Below are 19,062 nucleotides of genomic sequence, written 5' to 3'. Positions count from 1 at the left end.
CTCTTTAAACAAAATTAAATCTTGTTCCTCACTTTCTGATTCCATGATTCCCAGGTCCATCCCACGCAGAGTGCATTTCGGTACTTCATTGTAAGTTTCCTTCCCTGGAAACGGACTTTCAAAGAAAGGGCGATTCTGTGGAACATGTGTAGCGTCGTCGTGCTTACCAAATCCTGACCCCATTTTCCAGCCCCTCCACCAGTTACACAAAGGCTTTTGCTGAACTTTGCAGTTGCTCTTGCGGTATTGAACAAGGCTGCAAACCCCTCCGAAGCTCTTTGGAATTCTTTTAAATAGATAAGGAAATTGTTTACAATTCCTAATTATACAACTATAGGAGTACAGTGTAGAGGTACAAGAAACTTTAGAGATGGCTATTCTTTAAAATTTTATTGGATTTTTAGTTTTTATTTATCTAATTGGATTTTTAAAAATGATTTTTAATTCTATATACAGTAAAATTATAGTCCTGTGAGTGTTGACATACTCTTGTAACCATTCTCACAAGTCAGAACAGTCTCACCACCCCATCAGCCCTTTGTGGTCAAATTCTCCCCTGTTCCATAGCCTTTGGCAACCACTGGTCACCTCAGCCCAGTGCACTTCAGGTTCATCCATGTTGCTCTGTGTATCCGTAGTCAGATATGTGATTTTCAGATATTTCCTCCCAGTCTTATTTTTTTTATTCTCTTACGAGTATCTTTTTCAGAGCAAACATTAAAATTTTTTTATGAAGTTCAATTTGGCAGGTTTTAAAAATTAATTATGTTCCTGTTGAAGTATCTTAAGAAATCTTTTCTAACATTAAGTAACAAAGATTTTCTCCTGAATTTTCTTCTAAATATTGTCCATTTTGAATTAATTTGTGCATAGGCATTTCCATTGTAGACTACAAAGATCACACAAAATGAAAATACTGCCAAATGCCAGTTCTCTTCATAGCAAAAGTTTCTTTAGAAAAGGAATTATATTTCCATTCCCTGTTAAAATGTCACCTTTACTTTGAAGGGACAGATTTAGTGTGTTTATGTTTTTGGAAAATCTGGCAAAATAGCTTACTTTTTACCACAAAAGGCAGCTAGTTTGGAGTGCTCGTCTTTTTGCAAAAGAAAAATGTATAACTTATATTTACATTTTAAAGATTTTTTTATGTAAATGAGCCTCTTTGTGGTCCTTTATCTCATTACAAAAAATTACAAGGATCCTACTGTTCAAGATCTGCTTTTCTTAGCTCAGTCTCCTTATTGACATCCTAGAGCACAGAAATAGTGGTATTCATGATGTGCTGAAAGCAAAGGCAGAAGAGTATCCCCCCCAAAAAACAACACACACACAGCGAGAGCCCCATACTTCCTGTTAGATACCTGTACACATGACACATACTAGCCCAGGAAGATCCCAGAGGCAATCCATGTCTTATGTCTGTTTAGCGAAACTTTAAAGATGAAAGAGAATAGATAAAATTTCCAGTATTCTTGTCCTACTCTGGGGGGTTGTCATGTGTACCTTCTGGGGATACCGCTGCCCTGGAAAGTCTTAGGAAGCTGCCTCGCTTCCTGCTTTCCACTTGTGCCGAACAGATAGTGGGTGACCTGTGAGTGTTTGAGAAACAGATGACTTTTCCTGTCGTAAATGGTAAAGCTGTGGTGCCGTTTTCCTGCCTGCTTTCTTCTAGAATTTATTTTCCCATCACCACCTTCGTCTAAGCTCTGAACTTAAAGGTCTTGACAAATGTTTTTTACTTTACTTATTTTTTAAATATATCTTTATTGATTTCAGAGAGGAAGGCAGAGGGAGAGATAGAAACATCAATGATGAGAATCATTGATCGGCTGCCTCCTGCACGCCCCCTACTGGGAATCGAGCCCACAACCCTGGCCTGTGCCCTTGACTGGAATTGAACCCAGGACCCTTCAGCCCGCAGGCCGACGCGCTATCCACTGAGCCAAACCAGCTAGGGCTTGACAAACGTTTTTTAGAGGATGACACTCCTGATTATTCATAATGTATGGCCATTGAACTATAAGTGAATATAATTTTGGAGCTGGCAGGGGTCTTGGAGGTCAGCTAATCCAAATTCGTTCTTAAAATCAAATAAAAAAATTAACAGACAGGGAACAGGAGGCGTCCAGAACACAGGTGCCAGTGGGACACCTCTTCCTGGGGAGGTCAGAGGAAGCCGAGTGGAGACTGAGCATTGGTGGGTGAAAAGCCTCCCCCCGCTCCCCGCCCCCCCCCCCCCCCCCCCCCGGGGCAACATTGTGGGCAAAGTTGGTGAAGTGCAAGTTCCAGGAACTTCATGGGGTTGGGCCCGACTAGAGCAAAGGCTACCATGGGAAAGGAGCAGGAGAAGAGGCTGCAGAGGTGGTGGGGCCAGATCCTGAGGCCCTTGCTATCCTGGCTGGGCTCAGGTGTCTTTGTGCTCTAAGGTTGAGCCAGGAGGTTGGCCAAATCTGTGCTCTGTGTGTCCCTGGGACATTATCTCATCCAAACACTTCCAGGCTTCAAGGCTGTGACACTCATCTTCATGCTCAGTTCTAGTCTGAGAGCTCCTGTGTTCCTCAGGGATGTTTCAAGACCCAGGAGAGTTGGCTTAGGTTTGAGCAGCAGCTGGGGAACATCTGGAGCGACACCTGGGAGCAAAGGCTTCTGGTGTGTTTGTATGTTGGAGGTAACCAACGGTTCAGCTGCCCCAAAGGCAGCTTTCCCACAAGTCAAGCATGCTGCCTTTCTCTCTGGCTGGCGGCACTGATCCCTGAAGTCCTGTGCTTCTGACAGCGACTGTCTCGTGGGCACCGATCTGCATCCGGTCTGGTTAACCAGTCACCCCCAGGTTTCTCCAGCCACTGAGTAACAGAGGTCATGGGAGAGCCCCTTTTGCGCTGGTTTGTTTTCAGAGTGGATTTCAGAGCAGACTGAGATATTTAATTCAGGGTACAACCGTCAGACCATTAAAAATGCAGGCAGCAATGCAGAACACGGCTGGCTCATGTCAACCAGACATTTCAGGGTAACCGGAGGAGGCAGACATGGGTAGGGCCGGTGTTAGTGGGAGTAGACGCCAAATGGCATGGCAGGCCCTGGCTCCTGTTTCTCCTGTTCCCTGCCACCCTCCAGCCGGAAGAGAAGAAAGCTCACATTGAAGCTAGACGTTTAAATGGGAGTGCTGCTGAGTGAGCACTCCTGTGACCTGGAGATCAAGTTGCTCACACCTCAAAGGGAGACGTCCCATTTAGGAGGGCTGTAACTGTCATGGAGGTTAGACTCTACACCGGTGGTTCTCAACCTTCCTAATGCCGCGGCCCTCTAATACAGTTCCTCATGTTGTGGTGACCCCCCAATTTCATTGTTACAAATTGAACATAATTAAAGCATAGTGATTAATCACAAAAACAATGTGTAATTATATATGTGTTTTCCAATGGTAGTTAGGCGACCCCTGTGAAAGGGTGGTCCACAGGTTGAGAACCGCTGCTCTACATGAAGGCACGACACATGAGAAGAAGGTGGGTTTGATGGTTTCTTCTTGCCTCAGGGACTCTTTGCTGTCTCTGTAGAGTTGGACCAAGAGGGTGAGCAAAAGTACCGGTGCTGGTTTCCATGCCCTAGACTACTCGAGGAAAGCCGTGGCCAGCACACAGGGCTGAAATCAAGTGGGTCTCGGAAAGGCCAGTGTGGATCAGTGATCTCAGGTGGATCAGGAGGGAATTGGGAGTTTGCGTTTTTAAATACCTTCTCACCTGGGCTACTGAAAATGAGACAGTCCTGGTGTGGGCTGGCCAGGCTCCTTAGCTCTGTCTGTTCTGCCTTCTCCTGGAATGCTAACTGGCTCACTGCTCCCTTTTTTCTTTGTCAATCCTGGAAGGTCATGATCACTGTGATTTGGGCTGATTTTCCCGAATGGGTGAGGGAAAGAGACGTCTAACCATTGATTTGTCTTCTTGCATTTCAGTCGTTCCAAGGAAGTCAAGGACGTGCATACCTCTTTAACTCCGTGTGAGTGTCTCTTAACAGTACCTCCATTGTTTGGTGCCAATTTGAGGGTTGGGGGAAAACACAACACTCCATAATTAAACAGTGGACCCTGCCCTCTGTGCCACAATGAAAAAAGCCGTGGCATGTTGTGCTCCAGTTATCTTTGGGGGATTTTTTTGGCAGCATCTTTGGCTACAAACAATATATTCCCTAGCCCCAGGAAGCACCTCAGAGAGCTGTGGTCTCATAGGGAAGAAGCTGAAGTGCCTCTTAGAAAGCCTCCATGTGAGGGCTTATAACAAGGTCTGAGGCATGTTGGGAAAAGGAAGAGATTTCACAGAAGACACCAGCATCTACTGGAGGACCTAAGGCTGGAGAGAAAGCCCAGATAGGGAAGGCCCTCCAGTCCTCCGGCAGATGCACAGTCTGCCCCAAGCCTCAGTCATTAACCGGGCACTCTTTTACGGCCTCTTCCCGGCAAAGGAAGGTGAAGCGCACGCAAGCCAAGGAGCCGTGACAGTGGAAACCCTGCGTGCACAGTTGAGGTGGTGCGTGCTCTGTGGAGGAGCAGAGTGTATTTGATACCCAGGGCTCTCTCACCCTTGTGCTCAGGGCAAGACTGGGCTGTCATGTTTCCCATTTCCGGCTGCAGCCAGCCCCCAGGAAGCTCCGAGGAGCTGTGCCCACGGCTGTGGACTTCACAGTGTGGCCGTCAGTTTGTCCCTTTATATCACAAGATTGAGAGCACCTCTTAGGAACATTCCAAGCAAAATCTCCACCATCGAGACTATTTTTAGTCACCTTGTCGAATCAGAACTTGCAGACCTAAAATTCACTTCAGTGGAGATTTCCCACGTGGCTGTCCTTTGGGGGTTGTTATGATTTCAGTTATGGGGGGCACCCTCCTTGGTGTGGGCTTCCCCCGAGGCCGCTGTGCTCAGTGAATTTTCTGCTGGGAGCTCAGCTTGAGCAACTGATGCTGGACAGGTGACTGACTACCCATTCTCTCTTTCTGTCCCTTGGCATAGAGTTAATGTGGGCTGCGGGCCTGCGGAGGAGCGAGTGTTGCTAACAGGACTGCACGCAGTCGCAGACATTTACTGTGAAAACTGCAAAACCACTCTGGGCTGGAAATATGTAAGTATTGAGAAGTCTGGTGGAGAGAGGGACATGCAGGGGAAGCCAAGAGCCTCGCTCTACAAGTAACCTTTCTGTGGCCTGGGGGTACTGTCTTTGACCAGGACGGGAACCTGACCCCAAAGAGCAGCGCATGGCACACTCCTGTTTGCCACACGCATTCTTCCCTTTTTACTACTCATTCCCTCACACCACCCCTGGGACAGACAGACAGACACACACACATACACCCTTTGCCTTTAAATAAATAATAATTACACTCGGACGGAGCATTTCCTGACAGCTTACTGTGTTCCAGGCATACATTATTTTATTTACTCTTCACAGTATTCCGAGAGCAGCGGTTCTCAACCTGTGGGTCCTGACCCCTTTGGGGGTCGAACAACCCTTTCACAGGGGTCGCCTAAGACCACCGGAAAACACATATATAACTACACATTGTTTTTGTGATTAATCACTATGCTTTAATTATGTTGAATTTGTAACAATGAAATTGGTGGTCACCACAACATGAGGAACTGTATTAAAGGGTCGCGGCATTAGGAAGGTTGAGAACCACTGCCCTAGAGGATAGGTCATATGTTAATCCCTATTTTTAAAAAATAAGTTTTTATTGACCCGAGAGGAAGAGAGAGAGAGAAACATCGTTGAGAGAGAATCATCGATCGGCTGCCTCCTGCACTACGCCCCCCCCCCCCGCCACTGGAGATTGAGCCCACAACCCCTTCATGTGCCCTGACCAGGAATTGGACTCTGGCCTCCTGATTCATAGGTCGATGCTCAAACTCTGAGCCACACCAGCCGGCTTAACCCCTATTAAGGATGAGGACACTGAGGCTTAGGGAGGTTAGTAGTACGTGCAATGGTATCTAACCGTTACATGAATGGGGTCCAGGTCGTGGTCTGACTGCAGCGCCCATGCTTTCATGCCCCAGTAAATGCCCCCAGAGCAACTCTAGTCCTGGGCCCTGTGCTCGGCATCATCAAGCATTGGTAGTGCATGCCCACTGTCAGCCATAGTCACGGCTGGACTTTGCCAACCGGACATTCATCCCTTCGTTGCTTAATTCAGCAAGTATTTTCCACACCTTCTCGGTACCTAGGAAAGTCAGCAGTCCTTTGCCAGGGTGGGAGGAGGTATATGTGTTCTATGAAAATACTTGTATTATTGTTGTTGTTTTTACTGGGTGATCTTTCACAGTGCTTTTCTCTGCCCTTTCGGTCACTGTGGCGGAATTGAACAAATGAGTCTTCCTGTCTCTGGGAGGGCAGCTTATCCCATATAAGATCCCTTACATTCCGCCCTGTCAGTGGCCTAGGGCCATGTCACCTGCGTCAGGTAGGAGGAACCTGCAGGATTCCAAGCTGCTGGCAGAAGGATAATGCCGTGTGGATGTGGGTTTGTTGTTGTAACACATGTACCACTCTATGGGGTCTGCTGGTGGGGGAGGTTGTGTGTCTGTGGGAGCAGGAGAGTAGAGGGGAAATCTCTGTGCCTTCTGCTCCTTTTTTGCTGAGAGTCTAAAACTGTTCTGAAAATAGGACTTCTATTTAAAAAGGATGTTGAACAATGGAAGCCAGGCATAAAAGTATGCTTGCATTTAAATAAAGTTTAAAAATATGCAAATCTTGAAACCGGCTGCAGGTGGAGTCTGTAATGAGCAGCATTTGCATCTCCCTTGAAAGGTTTGGATTAGAAAGGAAAAAGCCTAGACGCTGTGTTTCACGACACCAAGGTGGTTTGGCCTGAGCTCCCTATGGTTCCCTCTGTGGTTTCTTCTGGGGAAAAACTGGCCTTGACCATTCGCCCCGCTCCCACCCCCCTGTGTGGCCACGGGCCCTGCTGGGTGATCTGGGGGCCACAGTTCTGGATTGATTATCCAGTAACGTTCTCCCCCTTCTCTTGGCTGTCTGATTCCTTTCAGGCGGTGCTGGGTTACAGACAGAAGATAAGTCTGAGTTGGTTGGTTTTGCTCCTAAATTACTTCAGGGCAAATGACTCACCGCTTGACAGAGCTTTATTGAGAGCCTTTGTGTTTGTTGGATACAAAAGAGAAGGAAGCTATGTAGTCCTTGCCCCTGGGTGTTCGCAGTCCTGGCCGGGGAGCAAAGCCACAGGTAAACGGAGGAGATAGTGGGGCCCGTAGAATGTATGCATCCATCTCCCCAAATATCTGTTGATCGCCTCTGTGTGCCGGGCCAGTGCTCCAGCCTTCACCCCATGATTTCTTCTGACCCGAACAGTAATCCTGTGAAATGCTTTAATTGCCCCAGTTTTGTAAATGGAAAGTTTATCATTTTGTACATTGTAAACCGTTAAGTGGCGCTCCTGACACTGGGAAGCAGAGTGGAGCTCTCACGCTGGGGATGTGGTGCTCCGTCCACTGGAGCCCAGTGGTGACATTTTGCAAATGCCTTGTGACTTCGGGAGTGTTGATTTTTTTTGTATTTTGTTTTGTGTGTGTGTGTTTTTTTAATAAGGATACACTCCCACTTTCCTAGTTTTGTTTTTTCCTCTCCCCACCCTGAACACACTACTATGGGACAATAGGTCTTATTTCTGAACCACATTCTCTGCTGTATGCACCTCTCTCTCTCTCTCTCTCTCTCTCTCTCTCTCTCACTCACACACACACACACACAGATGGGGAATAATGAAGTGTCAGGAATATCACTGCTGAGCCCACGGCTCTTGTGTGTGGTGTTAGTGCATTCTCTGTTGGAGCCCCTCCCTCTCTACTCTGTGGACTGAGTCCTCTCAACCAAAGACTGAAGGCTGAACTCTCCTCCTGCAGCCCAGAGCCCTGAGCTCTAGGCCAGAAGAACCTCTCGTCAGTAGGATTTAGTTACGAATATGGGGACTCAGGAGGAAGAGCTGATGTCCACTGCTTCTCTGCACTGACCTTAGCCGTCCAATGACTGCTCATCCACCAGGATGTTTTAGGTATCTATGCCTGCAAATAATAGCCCCCTGACCTCACTCCTGTGAAGGACTTTTCTCTGTGTGGGGCTTATTACAAGCTGGAAAGTCCGCAGTGCTGCAAGGTTAGTGCGGGGAGCTGCCAGGTACTTTGTACTTTGTAGTGAGCGCACAGCGCCCCCTCCCCGCCCCCCCCACCCCCCGGGAGGCCTGGCAGCTGGGTGGGCTCATACAGCTCCTGTGTCTCTGGAGAAAGGCAGAGAAGGAAAAACAGACGTAACACATCTGACATAGAAACAGCAAGGTAAGAAATGAAAAGACCTGTTTGGCCTTGCCGAAACCGGTTTGGCTCAGTGGATAGAGCGTCGGCCTTTGGACTGAAGGGTCCCAGGTTCGATTCCGGTCAAGGGCATGTACCTGGGTTGCGGGCACATCCCCAGTAGGAGATGTGCAGAAGGCAGCTGATCGATGTTTCTCTCTCATCGATGTTTCTAACTCTCTATCCCTCTCCCTTCCTCTCTGTAAAAAGTCAATAAAATATATTTAAAAAAAAAAAAAAAAGACCTGTTTGGCCTCACCATACTTTGTTTCTCTCCCTGTCTTTTCTCTAAGGCTAACAAAGTCTAGTTTTAAAATATAACACAGACACTGTACGAACACATCCATAGGGCAGATTTCTGGTTAGCGTCAGACACCAAGTTCCCCAAGACAAAATATAGGGTGTCCCCAAAAAGGCATACACGTTCGTATACACAGATGAATGAAATGCATTCATTCATTCTTCAGTTATTTATTGAAGACCCGTTATGTGTCGAGCAGTCTTCTTGGCACTAGGGATAGGCCCGTGAACAGAACAAAGGAAATGTCTGCCTCCCATGAAGTTGATATCGTCGTCGTGGGAGACAGACACCGCACAACATAGACGCGCAGGTTACAGCGCACGTTGGAAGGTGATACGCGCTGTGGGGAGAGATTGCGGTGGAAGCTCTGGTCTTAAGTCGCTGAGTATTTGGCAAGAGCCTACCGAGATGGTGACATTTGGGCAAAAACCTGAATGAGCAGAGATCCTAAGGCAATTCTATTGTAAATGTGGAGGAAGCCCTGGGGTCGCCCCAGTGCCCTAGTGCATTGAAAGGGACACAGTGTGCTTACGTGGCGGGAGTTCTCTCTGTGAGTCTGGGTACAGCGGGGCAAAGGCTTCTCTGCCTGCCACGGGCCCCGCCTTTGCACCTGTGCCACCAACGTCACCTGCTTGTCTTCGGTCACTGACCATTTTTTCTCTTCCTTGTCTTTCCTAGGAGCATGCCTTTGAAAGCAGCCAGAAATATAAAGAAGGGAAATACATCATTGAGCTGGCACACATGATCAAGGACAATGGCTGGGACTGAGCCGGGAGCCGCCGCCAGCCCGTGTCCACGTGAACACCACCCAACTGAACATTCTACCCAAGCGTGAGAGAGTGACTGGACACTTGGTTCCATCCATGTAGGGGCCTTGCCCCCCTGGGGCATCCGCCCACCCCGACGCCGTCTTTCTGGTGACCGGCCTCTAAATCGCTGTCTCTCTGTCTCTTTGCTTTGTATCTGTTTGTGAGTTGATCCTGGCTTCTCTCTCTGTTCTCGTGTTGGCTGAAAACAAAACAGCAAAAGGAACAGACGCCTGACCGCATGGCGGCAGCCCACCCTGATCAGGGCCTGGGGCCCACGTGAGAGCTGCCTGACAGCCTCTGGTCAGGGGAGCAGTGCACGGCGGGGTGTGAGCAAGGGGGACCTTTGAGGGTTCCAGGGTGGGCAGGGGACGGGAGGGGAGCGGGAGGGACACAATTGTGCTACTCCCGGAGACCTGGTAACTTAGGCTTGAAGTAACCAAGTTGTCTAAAAGGACAAAGAGAAAAAAAATACCTCATGGCCGTGCTCTCTCTGATCAGAAGCTTCTGCTCCCGACACCACAGGGGCCAGGTGAGCGGGTGGGCACCAGAGTGGCCCTAATCCTAGCTGGCGGGGCAGCGGCCTGCTTCTCCTGGGCCAGTCGGGGTGTCTTGGAGGCTGTGAGTGATTGTGGGGGAAGCCCAGCTGGGTTTGGATGACTCTGGAGCTCCACCGCTCCTCTGGGTAATCTTCGTTTCCTCTTCAGCCACCAGAGGTGAGAGGAGGGGGACTGCCATTTGCAATGGGTGCAAAATCCAAACATCCCAAAGGCTGTGACCAGGAACCAGGTAAAAATCAGTAATTGAGGAGAACAGGGAACAAGGAGCTGCAGTTCGCGGGAGCTCCTGCAGAAATGGCTCAGATATTGGGCTCAGAAACAACTCCATGTAAAACCAATTCGCATTTCTGCGTGTCTGACCGTTTCCCTGACCCTCAGTGAGAGGAGAGAGCGCTGTGGCGAGGAACGGGGTGTGGGGGGCGAAGCTGGGAGGAGCCTAGCTTTGAACCACTGCAGGTGCAGTCCCTCCTCCTTCCATCTCTGGTATGCAGCTGCTTCAGGGAGGTCAGCAGTTGTACGTACATAGAGTTTTGGGGTGGTTTTCTCCAGTCCTATCATCATAGATTGTGGAAAACAAAGTCCCAAGGGTTTGAGCTTAGTGATAGCTTGAATGTGAGAGAAAACTGTCCGAATGGTCCAACAGGGGGAGGGATCAGACTTGATGTCAGATGTCAAATTTTAATATTACCCAACACCCCCGCTCCTCTCCTCCTTATCAAAGTTCATTATCTTAGGTGAAGTGGAGAACAAATCCCTGTGAGGCTCCTGAGAGAGGGAGGAGCCTGTTACATTTAATCAACACTGTGAAGTCTGTTCCACAGCAGTTTAGCCAGTACACAGCGCATGACGGAAACTCGTTGAGCTGAGTTCATTTCATTGCTTGGACTGAAAATATTATTGTTCAGATATGTGTAAGTTGTGTCAGTATCTCATTCTCCAGGTAGGCTGATCCTACAGGAATATTCACCTTAGAAATCACAAAAGAGTGTGTTCATGGAGACAAGAGTCTATAAAATTGATTAACCAAGATTCAAGCAGCCAACCCAGGATTTTTCAGAATTGAACCAAATTCCCCTAGGGCAGTGGTTCTCAACCTTCTGGCCCTTTAAATACAGTTCCTCATGTTGTGACCCAACCGTAAAATTATTTTCATTGCTACTTCGTAACTGTAATGTCGCTACTGTTATGAATCGTCATGTAAATATCTGATATGCAGGATGGTCTTAGGCGACCCCTGTGAAAGGGTCGTTCGACCGGCGACCCACAGGTTGAGAACCGCTGCCTAGGGAATGGGTCGGCGGTGGAAATGCCTTTTTGTGTCTCTGTGTGCTGACTGCAGGATGGGGGACCTGAGATGGCGTGGTCCTGCCAGCCGAGGTGGACAGCAGGACAGAAGGCAGGGGGCTCCAGGCTCACAGTAGACTGCCTCTGTAAGACTTCTGAGTTTTAGAAATGGAACTTTGTTCCCAAAGGCTTCTCGCCCACATCTTCGGTGCTTTAGTAGCCCTGGGAGATTTTGTTCTCCTCACATTACTGAAAAGCAGACTGAAGTTTAAAAAAAAAAAAAGTATTGCGTTTTTGCTCCCAGAGAAATAGTTCCTCTGGTTCCCAGGCACTCCCAGGCCCAAGATCTCAAAAAATAAATTTTTTACAACTTTCACATTCCTCAGCGGGCTTGCCAGCCCAGAAGTCATAGATTCCCTTCCAGCCCCCCTGAAGATAGTGGCCTTCAGTTACGGATTTTGATTAGCCCCCTTGCTCAGGGAATGTCCTGGCAAGTGATACTCCTTCCCATAATAAGAAAACAGGGGCTGAACATGAGTAAGTTTTTGTCTTTGAAAGTAAGAATGGGGTATGACAACAGAGAAACCAGACATGAGGTGCCCTGGAATTTTCAACAGAAGGAGACCGATGTGTCCCTCTTCTTGCTTGGGGGTGGGGCCTGCACAGATCAGCCCAGGCTCCAATAAGACCCTGGTTTTGGTGTTTTGGTTTTTTTGTTTGTTTGTTTTTTAAATTAATATTATCCATTGAGCATCCAGGGGTGGAGGGCACCATACATGGTGCAAAAAGACCTGAGTAAAATGTCGTTTTTTTCCATAAATATAGAAAAACAAAAACCCAACTCATTAGGCTTTCCCTTCATGTCAATGAAACCAAAAGTGCTTCTTAAACCTTCAGCTCCATTCATGGCTTGTCTGCCTAACGTCTGGTGGTATCAGAGAGCCCTCAGCTGAGCAGTGGAGATGCATCAACGCATGGCCTCAGTCACTTCGTTCTTTAATTTTCCTCACCAAATCATGGACTCAGCATAACCAAAGACCTCGTCCACTCACCCCTGGTAGGTTCAGGGAATTGGGGTTGAGGGAGTAAGGAAGGGGAGGCGAGGAGTGAGAAAGGAATCGGCCCAGAGTTCTGTGCCTCCAGCAGCTGCCTTCATTGTCCGCTCAAGTCCAGCCACAGACGCTCCAGTTCCATCCCAGGTCACATGGCCTTGGTGGCCCTGGCTGACACCCACCCCACCCCAGCCCATCCTTGCTGTTCGTCTCAGGCTGCTGATGGGCTGACTTGGCATGAATCAAATTCAGCCGAAGTTGAAAGTCACAGATTATCATCTGGGCCTGACTGAGGGGTGCCCCGGCTCCGTGGGCAGTAGTAAGATCAGGGACATAGGATGGAGGACATCTTTCCTGGCAGGTCAGTGTGTGAAATAGAGGCATCCCCTTTATACAAAGATTTTCAAGTGGATATATATAAAAGAAACAGTTGCTTGTGAATATATACTTTTGTAAATAATATTTAATTTTTTAAATAATATATTTGGTGCTGTTTTCTCAGATCCCCTGAGAGCACTTTTTATTTTTCATTTTTAAATTTTATGGTTTTCTCTGCATTTCTTGAAGTATATTTTAAGGGAAACAGTGATCACCAATGTATTCTTTTTTAAAAAAATAAAAAAAGATCTCCATCACAGTAGTCTGGAGGCAATAAAGCAATGCCTTGCTGTATTTTTCCCCATTGGAATGGACTCTACATTAGCAGGTTGAGAATCCAAATATTTTCTTGCACCAGAATTGGCTAGAAAAGAAATAAATATAATCAAATAAATTTAGTAACAGAGTGAAACCAATTGGAAAATTGGAATCGGGTGTGTGTGTGCGTGTAAAGTACTTTGGATTGTGCCTCCTGTTTTTTTTTATTGGGGACACTATACCTATAGTTTACACCTTGGGCACATAAGGATTTCCCTTCTCTTTCTCTCTGGCGGTAGTTTTGTTCCTGAGTGGACCAACAGCACAAACCTCGGGTCTTGTTTCCCTGAGCGTGGCACTGTTGCCGGTTTACTCCCGTGTCTTTCCTTGTGTGCTCAACTTTTCCAGACCTTAAAGGAAATCTGTTTGTGAAGATCAGGCAGAGTCAGATCTGTGGTTTTCTGAGATGTGAGTGTCTGCATCACACATCCCAGGGCTCCAGTTGTAGAAACCACATCATGGTAAAACATGGACTGGGTTGGGTTGAAAGAACAGGAAGAAAATAATGCACGTACCTTGTTAATAGCAGCTTTTTATTAAAAAAAAAAAAAAAAAAAAAAAGGTCAGATTGACCCAGGAAGAGGCTGAGAAATCAAATCTTGAACACAGTCAACTCACATGTTTTTTAAGTCTGCCTCAAGTGAGAAAATGTGCTAATGATGGTCTAGGTAGAGGAAAGAGATGTTTAATTTTAAAAATTAAAATACAGGCATGAACTCTGCCAGTAATATAAGGTAAAGCAAGAAGAAACAAGCTATTCTCATTTTACCGAATTCTATCTGCCCATACGTTTTGTATAAAATTTCAGCGAGAGTGAGAGTTCCCTTCTCCAACCTGCAGAGACGATCTTTGAATACAGAATCTATTTATGCTCGTGTTTACAAACTACGTGTTGGGTTTGGGTTTTGTTACTTCCTTTTGTTTATCTTTTTGTTGTTGTTGTTGTTGTTGGCATTTTTCAGGTCACTTTGCTTTAATAACAAAGATGATTATTTTCAAATAATTTGTCATCACCTTTTCCTGTATTTGTACATAGTGGTTCAGTATTAGAGAAAAGTGCATTGTTTCTGTCATATTTCCAATCTGTGTTGGTGCTCATTTGAGAAAATAAAGTTTTCAAATATTAATTCTCTGGAGAGCTCATCTGTCTTCATTGACCCAGCCAGTTTTATCTTGACATTTAATATTTAAAGTAACTGAAAGGCCTGCGGGAGGTCACCCCACTCACAGATCTGTTGACTGAGGTGTTATTTTCTCCAAGGACGGTTTGCCCATTAATGAATAAAAATCAGGTCTCCTCCTTATCTATCGGCAAATGTTTCTCCTGGCTTCGGGTATCAGAAATGCATGAGTGACCATTAGCCTTTCTGTCTACTCGGCCCATATTCTTAGCTTTTCTGTTTATACCGGTTTCCTTGGAAATAGGGATGCATTAGGTAAGCGGGTGGGGTGGGGGGAGTACAAAAGAACAAAATTATGTCAAAAAGAGGCGGCAGGATCTCTGAATTGACGATTCAAGTCTTCTCAGTCACCGAACACATTTATTAAACGCCTTCTGTTAGATTCCAGACAAGGTGAGGCAAGTTAACATCCTACCAGTCAGCTGGTTTTGTTTTCCAAGTGCCTTCCCTGCAGCCTCGTCCACAGGCACACCGTCCCCCAGAGCCAGTTGTAAGTACAGTTTTATATTCTGGTACCTTCATGTTGCAGTGCCTAGATGTCATCCGTTTATATCATATTTTAAGCACTTTCTCCACAGCTGGCCTCCCTAAATCACATGGAAAGAAAATAGTAAAGCCACACAAGTGTGTGGATGTGTTTGTGTGTGTTCACATTGGGGGTACTATTTTTTAAAATATATTTTATTGATAATTTACAGAGAGGAAGGGAGAGGAATAGAGAGATAGAAACATCGATGAGAGAGAAACATCGGATCAGCTGCCTCCTGCACACCCCCTACTGGGGATGTGCCCACAACCAAGGTACATGCCCTTGACTGGAATCGAACCTGGGACCCTTCAGTCTGCAGGCCGTTGCTCTATCCACTGAGTCAAACCGGTTAGGGCGGCGGTACTATTTTAAGAGCCGATTCCCCATAAAATAAAAAATCCTTTCTCTACTTCCCTTGAGTTTTCACCTATCCCTCTGGGCCCAGCCGCTGTTGGCTTTTAGTTATCCTTGGGTGTGTTATTTTTCTGTGACCTGATTTGCCTCAGTGGATGTGCCTGTTATTTCATTCTTGTTTGCCTTTGGCAGACCAGGAAGAGAGGAGATAACATGCAGGAGTCAACCAGTCTCAAACCAGCAATCCCTGGGTCCTCCCCCTTCCCAGCTCTTCTACCCCCAGCAGCTATCCTGTTCCAATGACACTGGGAGAAAGTGCAGAGAGCACCAGGGCCCATTGAGTGCCTGGTCTGTGCTGGACCCTGTGCTTTGCCTACAGGATCTCACTGAGGATCCTTGCGATGAGCTACTTCCTCTCATCCCAGGAATCCTCACCATCCTGCGGGAAAGCTGATTGGAAATTAAATGTTGACTATTCCTGTTCTATAGATGATGAAATCGAAGTTTTGCAAGGTTTCTTTGCTAGCCACAGGGTCTTTCCCTATGCTGTGTTCCCAGTTTCATCCTCTTTCTTCCTCCAACCTTAACTCTAGTGAGGCTCACAGGACACTTTCCCAGTCTGCCCACATGACTGCTTCATAGGTAGGGGTTCAGGGAATGAAAGTTAGAACATTAAAGTAAACAAAGCCACCAAAGTCAATGCTCCCTGAATAAGATTGTGTATTCCGTAGCTGAACATAAGTGGGGCTTTGTTGTTTTCTAATACTCTGTAATGGATTACATATGTAATCCTTGGCCCCTCGATTAATAGTAGGTACTTACTATGGTTTGGTGAACATTGAATTAATGTGGATGGGGGAGAATTAACAGCTTTAAACAAAATCTTTTCAACGTGTTAGATTCCCTAAGAGGAGAATGGCGATGAGGTTAGCATTAAATGTTTTCTATGTGAGCTCATGGTTACACCATGGGCGATCAAATTATTATTTGCATGTATTTATTCACCAAGCATTTTTTTGACATAATATGTGCCCCGTCTAGTCAGGAAACTTAACCCCAGGGAGGAGAAAATCAGAGGCACTCATTGTGCAGAGTGGGAAACAAAGGGCTATGATGCATGGCCCTCCCCACTGTTGTCCAAATATCCAGCCACGACCCTCACAGGCAGCTGTTTCCTGCAGAAGCAATTGCTCATAAATCCTTTTATCTGGACCCAATAAATGGCTCACATCCTGGAGCAGGGCACAGGGCAAGCTCTTAGAGTTAGAGCACAGGGCTAGCCTCAAACACTTGCTTCCCTTAGTAAAAAGGAAATCTATGGAAAGGGCTCAGCCCGGTGCCTGGTATATAGTGAGGAGTCCCTCATAAAGTAATTGTTATTATAACAGTTTGTTCAAATCTGTTTTGAATTGGAAGTGGGATAAAGAAGGCTATTGTATTCTTAATGTACATTATATGTTTAATTTTGCAACAATCCTATGAAGCAAATATCACCGTTTTACAGAAGAGAAACTAAGACTCGGAGTGTAGATAACATGCCCGTGGAAGAGCTGGGACTTTTTAACTCTTGTTCTGATTCTAAGCCTACACCCTATCTGTGGCCCTGGCTTGTCTCTCAGGAAAGGGAGTAACTACCAAATAGGAAACTTTCTGGCAGATCTAAGCACACACCCAAAATTTCATGGTTACTTTGTGTTTTTAATGTTTTCTTCCTTTTTTATGAAATGGAAATTCTGTCTTTTCCAGTGGAAACCAAGAGCTTAGAATTGAGACTAGGGTTGAATTGTATTATACCTTTATTTTACAGGGTTTCAGGCCTGTTAATTGCAGTGCCTGTTGATTTTATATTTCTCAGGAGGGGAAAAAAGTGTTGCTTTCAGTTGTTGACTGCTTTAAATGATAAAAAATCCAAAAACTTGCCCACGGAGAAGTGACTCAAGTATCCAAACATATGACAGCATCTTCATGGGGCCATATGGGACCAACTCTCCAGAACAGCTTGGAACAAGCCAAGGATTAGAAGTTCATGTCACATGAAGATACTTCTAATTCCCAAGTGACGTGGGATCATTTTAATGAGAAATTGGTGAGATGCTGAATCTCCGAAGGCATTAGCGAATTATTTGAAAACTCTCACAGAACAGTTCTACTTAATTTTAAATTAAAATCATGTTAACGACTTACCCAAGCTCAAGCTTGAGCAGGGTCAAGTAGAAGGAAGGCTGGATCTGCCATTGGACAGGTGGGGGTTTTAAGCCTGATTGCACACTTCTCCATCCATCACTTATTGGAAGTCACAGCAATCCTCAGGACCAGCTCCCATCATCTGTGCAAAACGTAAGTTATTGTGAGAATCCCAGAACTGCCCAGCACCCAGCACACTGCCCGATCAAAGAGGCTTTAGCAAGTGTCATTGTCTTTGTTGTTGTTGTTGAGTGACAGGAACTCACTGTGATGGGCACCGCTGGTGCATAGGATTTTAGGATCTCACATTCACCATCTAACCAACCTCTACGAAGGAGAGTAGGAAACCAGCACCCAGTCGCGGACCAGGTAAGTACCAGAGCTGGACCTGACACCCAGAGCACCTTGCTGGTCAGGTAAGGGGTCCCCGCACCACAGGACTTGCTTCCACTTCTAGAGGAGAGTGTGTACAGTTATAGGAAGAAGAAGAAACGCATCAGCTAGAAAAACATCCTTGAAGTTTAGGACCTTGCTTGAAATGTTTGTAGTAACCATCATTGGCGGCCTTCAGTACAGCAAGATTTGCTCATTATCCTGGCATCGTGGTCTGATGTGCAGGCAACAGAGGGGAGAGGGAGCCGAATGCTCCTCGACGCGCTCGCATCCCTGGCCTCCCTTGGCCTCCCCTGGCCTCCCCGCCTCTGATTCCAAGCCACTCTCCAGGGCAAGGCCATGCAAGCACAGCAACCCAGCAGTCGCATCCAGGGATGTTTTATTTATGGCTTTAATAATGGAGTCTCTTGGGAAATGTTTGGTTTCCCATTCCCAGAAGCAAAAATGCATCTGCAGAATGTTCTTGAAATTCATTACTGTTTATGTTTCTTTCCTACCACCATAGTCTCTGAGCCACCTTAATCGAGTTGAAACTGTCCCTTGGCAAAAATAGGATCACTTAAGTGATCGTTTGTTTGGCTGACATGTTCTATACCTGATCCACACAGTGTAGAGCGTTGAGAAAAGAAGTTGATAGTGCTGCTGATCATAATATGAACATAATCCTGTGTTGAACTTGCCGTGTTTATTACCAAACTGCCACAAATCCCATGGGAGTTTGTTTCAGCCTTGTCCCCTTCCCAGTCCTTTATTCCCAGTCTTTGGGAAACAGAACCCACATATCCTGGAGGCACTCAGGCTTGACGTTGTTTCCATGGTGACGGGACATGCCCAAGGTTCACATTTCATTTCATTTTATACCTAAGTGATCTTACAGAGAAATGGTACCATCTGCGGCTAGAGGATTGCGGAAAGGGAGTGGCCCCTGATCTGGGGCGGCCTTAGTTACCGGAGGGACTCTGGGAGTTTCTGTTTAAGAGAGGGCGTGGGTATTCATCTTACAAAGAAGAGGTTGGAATTTCCGCAGAGATGACTGGTTTGGACCTGTTGTGTCCAGTGCATCAGAGATTTCATCTTGCCTCGGGTAGACCTAGGTTTCACCTGAGGGACAGACTCTCCTGAGAAAGCAATGCCATGAGCGTAAGGCAGGCAGTCCCACCATGAGAATCCTAAAATCCTTCCTGCCTGTGGGAGGAGACTACCAGGCTCTAGTTACTGTGTGACCTTGAATAGGTCGCTTATCTTCCAAGGCTCAGCTGACTCACCTGTGAAAGAGGCTTTAAGGACTGAGTAAGACGATGCTTGTAGAAGTGCCTAGAATGAAGCCTGGCCATCTAGAGCTAGAGATTCTCTGACTGGCTTATTTCGCTT

At 46.5% G+C, this 19,062-nt stretch overlaps 1 protein-coding gene across 1 annotated transcript in view; it reads left to right on the top strand.

Moving 5' to 3' along the window:
* The window catches only part of YPEL2 (yippee like 2), a 35,999-nt gene extending 26,203 nt beyond the window's left edge, over positions 1–9,796 (top strand). The window contains exons 2-4 of the mRNA XM_070394645.1: positions 3,953–3,996; positions 5,004–5,112; positions 9,331–9,796. Of these exons, the coding sequence (XP_070250746.1) occupies positions 3,953–3,996; positions 5,004–5,112; positions 9,331–9,420 (243 nt within the window). The 3' untranslated portion in view covers positions 9,421–9,796. The remainder of the gene's footprint in view (positions 1–3,952; positions 3,997–5,003; positions 5,113–9,330) is intronic.
* The last annotated feature ends 9,266 nt before the right edge of the window (positions 9,797–19,062 follow it).

The sequence above is a fragment of the Myotis yumanensis genome, unplaced genomic scaffold (genome assembly GCF_028538775.1).
Source record: "Myotis yumanensis isolate MYYU_CA2020_CCGP unplaced genomic scaffold, mMyoYum1.0.hap1 SCAF_16, whole genome shotgun sequence".
Taxonomy (NCBI): domain Eukaryota; kingdom Metazoa; phylum Chordata; class Mammalia; order Chiroptera; family Vespertilionidae; genus Myotis; species Myotis yumanensis.
The sequence above is the reverse complement of the archived record's forward strand: the minus strand, read 5'-3'. Positions and strand labels throughout refer to the sequence as shown.